General features: G+C 30.0%; 1 protein-coding gene across 1 annotated transcript in view; it reads right to left on the reverse strand.

The window, feature by feature from the left end:
* Positions 1–3,957: 3,957 nt before the first annotated feature.
* Positions 3,958–11,159, reverse strand: part of LOC106689538 (protein maelstrom homolog) — a 61,143-nt gene continuing 53,941 nt past the window's right edge. Inside the window, exons 10-12 of the mRNA XM_067048039.1 lie at positions 9,313–9,388; positions 7,325–7,456; positions 3,958–4,387 (exon numbers count right to left, since the gene is read on the reverse strand). Of these exons, the coding sequence (XP_066904140.1) occupies positions 4,299–4,387; positions 7,325–7,456; positions 9,313–9,388 (297 nt within the window). The 3' untranslated portion in view covers positions 3,958–4,298. The remainder of the gene's footprint in view (positions 4,388–7,324; positions 7,457–9,312; positions 9,389–11,159) is intronic.

The raw sequence follows: 11,159 nt of genomic DNA on the forward strand, positions 1-11,159 counted from the left end.
CTTATTTTTTATTTTAGTATGTATGAGATCATTCATCACTATTACCTATTGCCCAAAACTGTGTGGCAGATTGTAATATCTACCAATAAATAAATCTATCAATCAATAAAAAAAAAAAAAAAAGGAGTGAGTTTTCTTGAATCTCGATCAATTCCATTTGCAAATGTATAGGAGCATTTTGTACATTACTTTTTGTTGAGGTAGGAAATAAATTGAAACAGTCTTCCATGTTTTTGAAATCACTAAATCTGTTCGAAAATTGGTCCGACAGTAACTTAAGTTCTTCAGCCGATTTTTAACTATAAAATTATCTTTCACAACATATCATGTTGTGTTATTTGTTAATGAAACATTCGGGCTATCAACCCACTTTGTGTCCTGAAAAGAAAAATGAATTTGGAAAAATTAGTTTGTCATGACGAACTGTTGTCCAACAGTTTTTATATCATTAGCTATCATAGAAATGATGGCTAATGATATAAAAACTACATTAACTGACCATATAGGCTGGTTTTGAATCATTTTCCATAGCATTAGATGTGAGCACCGATTTGTCCAAAACAGCTCAACTGGCTATATTTATTTGAGGTGTTGATATAGTGTTCACTGTTACTGAGGAATTATTTGCTTTACAGCCGCTGAAAGGAACCACTACAAGAGAGGACATTTTTAATGAAATTCAAGAAGTATTCACAACTTTTGGCTTGACATGGTCAAAATTAGTTGGTGTATGCAGAGATGGTGCACCTTCTATGATCGGCTTACACTAAAATTTCATCGGAAATTTGAATTAAATGTGCAAAAAAATCATTTGATAGTCAATTGCATTATCCACCAACAGAACTTGTGTTTTAAGTCGATTTGACTTCAGAATGCTAAGAATTTGATAGTAAAAACCATCAATTATTTTCAACTCTGAGGGCTTAACCATCGTCAGTTCAAGGCGGTTTTGGATGAAATATCAGCTGAATATGAAGACGTAACATATTATTGTGAAGTCAGATGGCTAAGCAAAGGGAAAATGCTGAGACGGTTTTAAGAGCTTAGAAATGAGATATCAGATTTTATGCAAATAAAAGATAAACCACTAACTGAATTGAGTAACCCAAAAAGGATATAAGGATATAGCATTTCTGGTCGATCTTACAGGCTATTTGAATGATTTAAATTTGAAACTTCAAAAACGAGGACAGTTAGTAAATGATTTGTACAGCCAGTTGAAAGCATTTTAGAACAAAATCCGTTTGTGGGAGGCACAGATGCTGTCTGGTAACAGTTACCATTTCACAACACTCTCTGCGTATGAAAATATTGCTTATGGTCAATATGCTGAAGAACACAAGTTACCATCGGAGCAATTTTCGAACAGATTTAGCGATTTCAAAAACATGGAAGAATGTTTCAATATATTTGCTACTCCAACAAAAAGTAATGTACTAAGTGTTCCAATACACTTGCAAATGGAATTGATCGAGATTCAAGAAAACTCACACCTAAAATCTAAATTTGAAGACGTGGAGTTGTGCGATTTCTACAAAAAATACCTCTGAGACCATTTTGCGCAGCTTAGAAAATTCACAAGATTGATTTGTGCGTTTGGCAGTACTTGTAAATGCGAACAGTTCTTTTCAATGATGAAAGTTAATAAATCACACCATCGTACAAAGTTGACTGACAATAATTTGGAAAATTCTTTATGTCTTTGTATCAGTGGAATTAATCCTAACATCGACGGATTAGTTTCCCAAATTCAAGCTCAGATGTCTCATTGATTTTGGTGTCGCTATTTAACTTTTTGTAATAATTCCAAATTTCACGATTTAATTATAATGTTGTACCTATTTTTTTCATTTCATTTTGTTATTTTAATCAATTGTATTATAATAACAATGTTCTATTATTTCATGTCTGATATCTATCATTAAAAATTATTAACACTACTTTTAAATGCGGCCCGCGAACCTATTTGCACACTGAAGTTTGGCCCACTAATATATATAATATTATAATTTGACAATAATTATATAAAACAAAAGACAAAAGCTTGGTGACCTTCAAGAGATTCAAAATTTAAATTTTTCTACAAAAACAGATAATTCCAAAAGGATAATTTAATTTCTAATTAATAAATCTTACAAATCTCTGTTGAACATTTTATACAGTATCAATGGCGTTATTCTGGTTAGGTCAGGTAATGCAAGAGGTTTGGGTATTTTATTCAATTCAAATTAAAAGTTTTATGAACATATCAGTTACATCAAATCTAAGCTTTGAAAATGTAGTTTTATTATAAGGTTTAGCATAGAATTTCATAATATTAATACTGTAAAATACTTATAATCTAATATTGTTCCCCTTAATCTCGAATTTTCATCATCAGTACACTACCCACTATTTATATCAAATTTCTTCATTAGAAAATCTTAGTCTAGCACAGATATTTAAGATTTGTTAAATGGGAAAAAAGTCAATATTATTATCTGGTTTAGTAGAAACAATTTTTGAAAACATATTTTATAACTTCCTCCTGGTGTTAGGAAAATAAGGCAAAGTTCAATTATGGATAAGTACTGGCAGAGTAAAGTTAACTTTATGGAATTCGAGCCACTTCAGGATAAGAGAGAGAAATATGCGTTTTATCTATATGAAAATTTCATGAAACAAGAGGATTAATGGTGCTTTTATCATAAAAAGATTAAATGAAAGATATGCACTTTCATATCAAAAGCAGAGAGAATGCTTCCCCAGATAGAATGACCAACCAAACAAATGCAAAATGTTAAGAACCTCCTACATACCAAAGCAAGAAATTGCTGAAGTCTATGAGAACATACCCTTATTACAAATGGCCGTCCATGGTTCTTGGTGTCCTTGTAGCTGAATTGTCCAGCACCTGAGCTTAGAACTACAGAGCTAAAAACTATTTATGAGGAATAAATGGCTACACATTTATAAAGATGGTTCTGTATCAATCATTAACAAAGGGGCTGCAGCTAGTTTATATTCAAGTTACTTCCAATTTTCATGCAATGGAATTGTCATCATAATCGGAATTATAATGAATAAATGCAGGGTTTTACCTAGTGCTGGAAGCCATAATTGAAAGAGATGAAAACATCATCTTCAGCAATTCTCAAGGAACTTTGCAGAAATGATCTACACCTGGGATTGCATTATCACCCATTAAACATGAGTGTATGTAGGAACATGATAGAGCTTTCATGAGGAAAAAAGGTAGAATTATAGTTCAACGATGGATAGCAAGCCAAGGTAGGCATGGTAATGCACAAGCTGACAAAGCTTATTTGGGTGAAGAATCAGCCTGTTAAACCACTATCTTACAGAAAAAAAAGACTATTAAATGCTATCAGTACAAGGACAGGACAAATGTCGACAAACACGAAGTCCAAATAGGAGGGAAGAATAAGGAAGAATGAATCCCAGGTAATGTTACCACGGCTGATGGAGTGACTTTTTTTGGCCTAGTGACTGGATATGATCTCCAAAAACATCTTCACCAGATAAGCCTAGCAGACTCACCAAGATGTCCTCTATGCAACATGGGTGAAATGAGTGGGGACCATATTTAATTTATATGCTTAAGGAATATAAAACGAAATGAAGATTAATCAAAACAAAAAGCAACTTATATTGAACTGCAAGAGAGAGAATGGCAAAATAACCAACTTAGTGTTGGGTAGGAAAAAAAAATTAATACTTTAGGAGGTGTATGGCAGACAGGTTCAAAACAGGAAATAATTTTTTGATTTCCATTCATAACTCAATTATATTTATTTTTTTTTACAAACATTAATAAAAACACATCAAGTTTTAAACATGACTTAGATTTTATTATAAAACTAACAAATTGTATAAACAAGCTACGTAGTCACCAAAATTAATTTACAATACAACAAATCACAAATTCAAGCTGAACTCGTAAACTCTGAATCATAAAACAAAACAAGTCAAGATGATTACTTGATTATTTAATGTAATATTTTACATTATAATTTTTGCATAATCTGTAAAATTTAACAAAATTACTTTAATTATATAAAATCTAGGGAAAAAAACTTTCAGTATTAAGTATTCTTAAAATGTTTTTCCTAATTCTATCAATAAACAATACAGATTGATTACAAGCTAGGAACAATTAATGAAGAATTCATTTCCTTAAAAGATATATATATATATTTATATTTGTAATGATGTTTAATCATATTATAAAACTAACTTGAAACTTTATATAAAAAATATTAAAATTTTTTTGTCAATATTAAAATATGTTCTAAAATTTATCTAATAAAGGCTCTTCCCCTTCCAGTAACTGGCCAGGCAGACACTGGCGCTTTTGCTGATGGTTCTTGAACAAGAAAACCACGGCCTACAGGAAAAAGTAAAATTATGATAATAATCTGGCTTTTTTCATGTACTTTGAATAGAATTTAGCAATTTTAATCTAAATAAATTATTTTATTGTTAGTATAATTTATTGGTATTTTAACTTCAATACTTTCATTAAAAACTTTTAAGTACCAAAGGTTATTCTTGATAAAAATATCTTTCTCACAATAAAGAAGAAAGAAATGTTGTTCACAGTATATTCATCATTTTAAATAATTAATCATAAAAAGACAAAGCTTAAAAAATTCTTCACTCAATGCACAATAAGCATTATTGACTTTTTCAATTTTTTTCATCCTTCATTATATTGTCTCACAAATATATTTAACTCCAGGTTCAATATTAATTAATAACAATAATTGAAGATATTACAAGATGGAACTAATGATGTTTTTTTCGATATTTACAATGAATTCCCTACTTTTCGGATCATACTAAATACCTGAATTATGCACCTAATAGAGACTCAGCAATCCATAAGAGGGGAAACTGTGCATGCTGTAAGTCTCTTTATAAAGTGTACACTGTGCAAAAGTTTATTAATGTATTTACCATCTACATTTTGTCACTGAACAAGTCTCCTGACTGCATCTTCCTCACAAATCATCATACCATTTTCTTTACAAATGTGTATTATACATCATTTGAAATTATTAAATAAAGAACTATCAAGTGAATAACGAGTACTAGTAATGGTAATAATGGGGGTGAACGTGTCCGGCAAGTGGGTCTAATGGTCCTTTTTGGCAACCCCAAGACAGACCAATGGAATGATTCTTTTAATGACTATTATTGCTCTATATCAAACCTTTTAAAAGATTAATTCAATTTACTATGAAGTAAATAAGAATGTTAAATTAATTTTATAAAAAAACTAGATAAATAGTGGACAAGAAATAAAGTTAAAAACAAAAAATAAATAAAGTAGATTAAAAAAAAAAACTAGCTTTATATTCAGATTCAGCACTTAATAAAACCCCTATAAATAAATGTTGAACAAAAATTAAAATTTTTCTCACTTGCCAGAGAGAATAAATTTGTTTGCACATTTTCATAGATCAACTTGAAACCATTAATGCTCGTACATACTTTGGCCGAATTAAAATATTTTAGTCTTGAAAAGAAGGATTTTCCTCCTTTCTGATGATTACAAAGAAAACATTTAGTAGGTTGAAAGGCAACAAAAAGCTCCGCTAAACAGTCATAAATACATTGCTAATGTCTTATATCTCAAATTCAAACTGAACTTATAGAGCACAATTTGTGTTATTTTGTGTATTTCAACACCCTTTTGATACCTTAAAAATTTTAACTAATCTTTTAAAGTTCCATAGAAGCTGAGAAAGATTTTAATGATTTTTGTAAAAAACATTATGATTAAACCCCAATTGATATTTTGGTTTTATTGAAACAATTCACATTTTTTGCTGAATCACTCAATAACGATTGTAAGTAAGTACCCATTCCACCATTCTAAAGTAGGTAAAATATTGTACAAGACCTTTCAGGAGGCCAAACAGGAAAAAATATTTTTAAAATCACACTTTATTAGTGAATGTTTTCCTAGTATTTCTGTTGTGCTAAAGATAACTCAGTTATAGAATATACATATATATATGGCAATGGGTCCCTGTTGATCTGTTGAGAGCTTTCTGCTTTCTTCCTTCTTTTACAGGCACCGCCCTCTCCTCTCTAACAGGACCAAAAATTCTTCTTTTTAAGATAAGAAGTTTATTCTCATTATTTTTTGTAAATGGTGAATCAGTTTCTAAATAGCCTCACAAGACTAAAGTAACATCAGCTAGCTGCTGCTATCTTCCTGTTGATCTCCCGAGATATATATTGTTTCCTGAGTTCACCTCTGACCCCAGATAGATAAAGGCTTTCGAAGCTATAGGGTCTAAAGAAAGTTTTTTTTGGTATGGTATCCTGTAAATGTTGGTCAATCTTAATAGGGATGACAGAAAGCCAACAAAGCAACAAAAAAGTTCACATGAACTATGGTCCGATTCTAAAAAATACTGACCAGGAAACTTAAGTTCTGTGTTTCTTTATTTAATTAATTCTTAATTGCAGCCTAGTAAACTCGAAAAAAGTTTCTTCAATAGAAAGTAGAATTAATATTTGTAAAAACCTTTTGAAGGGGACTTTTTTGATTTTATAAAATCAATACATACCTGTTTATCTGCTTGAAAATCCCTTTCAAATGGTTTTAAGAAATACAAATTCTAATAGCAATTGAAGAAAATTGTGCTCAGTTTACTAAGCTGCAATTAGGAACTACCTAGCCTAGCTTGAAGCTTTTTAGCTACTGCTTCCAATTCAACAAAAAAATGAAACCTACTTAAAAAAAACACAAAACTTGAATTTCCTTTTCTGTGTATAATTAACACAGTTTATACCAATTCATTTATTTTTATTCAGCTCTTTAAAGATAGACCAGCTTTATAGAATATCACACCAAATAACTTAATTTCCAACCACACTTTCGAGTAAATCAGAAGCCAAATTTAAACCAATTTAGAAATAAAATGTTTACGTTGTATATGAAGTTGAAACCTACTAAATGTAGAAGTTTTTATAGAGATGGATTTTCTTTAGCACAACAGAGGAATGAGAAAAATATTTACAAGTAAAGTGCAATTAAAAAAAAATTGTTGATACTCCTCCCATAAGGCCCTTATGATAAATTTAGTTGAACCAAACCATATTTCTTAAACAGAATTTCATCTACATCAATATGGTGGAAAAAATTCTACACTAATACAGATATTATAATTTTAATATTTCATTAAATTAATAAATATATTCATAAAAAATAAATAAGATTGTATTTAGTATAACCCTATTTTCATTAGTATATAAATGTATAAGAAGCTAGGATAATTTATAGCTTACTAAATTTATATCTTATTACCACGTCCGAAACCCTTTCCTCTAACTGTGCGCCATTCATTTTCACTAGATTCTTCTTTTTTTTCCACTGAGCTTCGTGAACTACTAGCACCCAAATCATTGCTAAATCTGGCACCGATTTTGTTGCTATAACCTGGCAACATAAATTGTAAATTAAAATGGTTCAAAAAACATATATGTTTTTAAACTGTTAAACATATTTTCGACTAATCTTATGAGGTCTTTAGAATCTAAAGCTAAAGTTCTAAAGAATTTTGATTTTTCTTTTTCCTGAAAATTTTAAAATTCAAAGGTCTTGTCTGTGGGAAAGATGGTTTAAACAAAAACCAGTTAAAACGGCTCCAAAATTTAAAATGAAGCCTTCAATCTAAACTTCTGTAATATCAAGTTTTCTTGTTTTTTCAATTTCCTGAAAAAGAATTGTTTTGATTTTAAAGGCCTCATGTATTGTGAAAGAGTTGTACTGGATTGACATTGAGTAAATGTTTTAATTTAATATTTATTGATTGGTATAAACAAATCTAACCATATTTGGTGGTTTGACTAGATCATAGATTCAGCACAGAATCATCTATCCTCACTCAACTGCCTATTCCATTCCCATCTTTTTATAACCTAATCCATGTAATAAAATATCCAAACTCCAATGATTCCTTCTAAAATCTCAACTTACGCAGCCTACTCTTCATCAGTGAAACATTTTTCCTGACCATAAAATCATGAATAGGAGTGAAATCTATTCCTAAACTTCCATTGATTCTTAAAACCTATAGTTTCTGTTTCCATCCTGCTCCCTGTATGTGTCAAGAAGTAATCCTCAAAGGAGGTGTGAAGCAGTCCAGAGATACTTCAGACATACAAGGATAGCAAATGATTATCAAGTGTTCAGAGAGCTCCACAACTAGACACAAAGTTTATCCCGAAAAATTAATTTCATATATATATCCACATACACCAAGATTTTGCTATCCTCTTCTTCCTACATTTCTAATATTATTAGGTTATAATTATTTTCTCCAAAATTCAGTGTTCCCACTTTTTGGAAAAAAATCCATTACCAAAAATTCCAACATCACATATTGTAAAGACTTCCACCTAATCTCCATCCTCTCCAAACCACTAGAAGAATTGTCGAATCACAAATATCCACTTTCTTTGAAGAATCCAAACTACTCGATCTGCTCTAAACTGGATTCTGACCTGGCAGTTTTCCTTCACCAGTAGACAATAATCCTTGGATCTTACCTACACCAAAACATCAATTCCCAGTACCCTTCCTATATCTACAACCTCCTATAGTTCAAATCCTCATTCTAAGCACAGGAAACAAGATCCCGTCTATCTGACCTCTATATCCCTGCTCACAGAACTAAAACATTTGAACCTTCCTTTTTAGCCCAATTTACTACCCTCTGAAATTCTTTATACTTTATCTGAACCAGCATTTAAATACCTCCTTTTCCAATACTTTCTCACATTTTAAACAGATACTCTCCAAGTGATATTAGTTATTTTGGTTTAAAATTTTGATTAGAAGGAAATAATAACTTAAATATCTAAGTTTAATCTTCTGTGTACTCATAGATACACACTCATAAACATAGACACATAAATGTGTATACCTATGAGTACACAGAAAATTAAACTTGGATATTAAAGATATTATTTTCTTCTGATCAAAATTGTAAATAAAAATAAATAATATCACTTGAAGAGCATCTGTCATGGATGTGAGAAAGTATTGGAGGAAAACAATTAATAAATATATTTTTTATTTTATATCTGTTAAAAGAATGCCTTTGATATTACTAACCAGTTAATTTGTATTGATTTATTTCGATTAGGATACTTTTTGTACAGATATGTTTTTTTAATCATTTTTATATGTTTATTATTCTTAAAAGACCAAGTCCCAGAATAAAGTTCTTTTTCTACTCAATTCTATTATATTTAAAATATATGTTATAACAAAGAATAATAAAGACTTACTGGATTTAGGAAGCCTAATTTTCTCACTTTCACGTAAATGTCTATCCTGAGCTCTTTTTTGTTCTGCTCTTTGTTCCTACAACACAAATGTAAACTCATGCATAGATAAAAAAACAAATATCTGAAAATTATTCACAAATTTGATACAGGTTCCATTAATTAAATAAAACTTAATTAAATTTGGTCTCTAACAATATAAAATCTCAGAGATTAGGAAGAAAAAGTAAAATATCATAAAAAATTACTTTTAACCAAAGTTTTAGAGGATTGATACTGAAAACAAAATTCCTGTATTAACACTTCATATATTTAACTTTTAAACTTTAACAATTAATAGGTTGTTAAAATGTTTAATTATTTCGTAGTACAACTCTTCCCATTAGTAAAAGATTTTCCCAATTCTACATCAACAGAATATTTGTAAATTCAGAAAGCATGTTTATATCTGGCTAAAGTTGTGGGTCAATTATTCAAAATTAAGAGCTAATAAACAACAAAAAGAAATAGAACAAACCAGTTAAAATGATATTTTTAATTCATTTGCCACTCAGTGATATAAGTAGAAGATGAAAAATAATAAAATTGAAAATAACTGTCAAGAATAATTTAAAATGTTGGTGAAAATCATTGTGGCAGTGACAAATCTATTTTACACAATCTTTTTACTAATGTCAGCTAATCATTAATAATCTATATTATTGATATCAAGGCAAGGAGATTAAGATGGGCAGGACATATGGCTCAAAGCAATCCATCAGGACGCCTCTACACAAAAATGAATGCCAGCATAGTAGGCAAGAGACCACGTGGGAGGCCAAAAACCAAATGGATAAACATAATCAACAAAGATGCTAAAGAGCTCCATGCATACAAACTGGAAAACAGAAGTCCAAGAAAAGCAGGGGAGGAGAAGGCTGGTTCTGTGGCTAAAGATCTACAAAGGCTGTAGAACAACCGAAGAAAAAAAAAAATTGTACTTCAGTGTGATGATGGGCTTCTTTTTTAGTTTAACATTTCTCTAATCGTGGCATCATAGAAGATACTGCTGTACTCATTGTCACTTCCTCTTCAATTACTAAACAAAATTGATAATTTGTTTTTAAAACGCGACTGCAGATAAATCAGTTTGATGTAAGTAAGATGTCACATATGACAGTAAAGTTCCTGAAGCTTTGTTTGTTGAAATAGGAAAAAAAATTCTTTAAACTGTAACAAAAACATATTATTTTCTTATTGAGATAATAAACATAAAAACATCTGCTCCAATATACTGTTATTAGAGAATTTATTTATCATTTCTTTCTCTGCTATCGGAAGAAGAAAATCATATTTTTCAATCAAAAATAGATTTCTTATCAATCGGTCTTTTAACATCTTGAAAATAACACAACAAAATCTTGAATGTAAGACAAGAATGGTTTTCATGAGGGTCATGTGATTAATTACAAGTACTTTACTTCCTTCTATTTCAACTAAAGGATAGCAGAATTTGAAAATTGGAAATATGCTAAAGTTATAATTATATGAGGAGAAGATGGTTAGGGGCACGGGTAGTGAAGAACAAAAATACGTAAAAACTTATTTATTAGTGCCAACGTTTCATCCAAAATTTCTAGCCTTTATCAGGGCTAAGAACTAAGAACAAAAAACAAGATAACAACCAATGAATGAAAGGATATATAGAATGATCAGAAAATAACTTACATTATGCATATATAAATAGTGTTGACTGACATGAATAGTATTATAAGAAGATAAAGGCTGTATGAGAAGAGTAACATTAAAATTAAATAAGAGGAAAGAACAAATAATCAAATACATGAAAATCTAGTTACTAAATATATATA

Source organism: Halyomorpha halys, unplaced genomic scaffold (genome assembly GCF_000696795.3).
Source record: "Halyomorpha halys isolate HHAL.00 unplaced genomic scaffold, Hhal_1.1 Scaffold1389.1, whole genome shotgun sequence".
Lineage (NCBI taxonomy): Eukaryota > Metazoa > Arthropoda > Insecta > Hemiptera > Pentatomidae > Halyomorpha > Halyomorpha halys.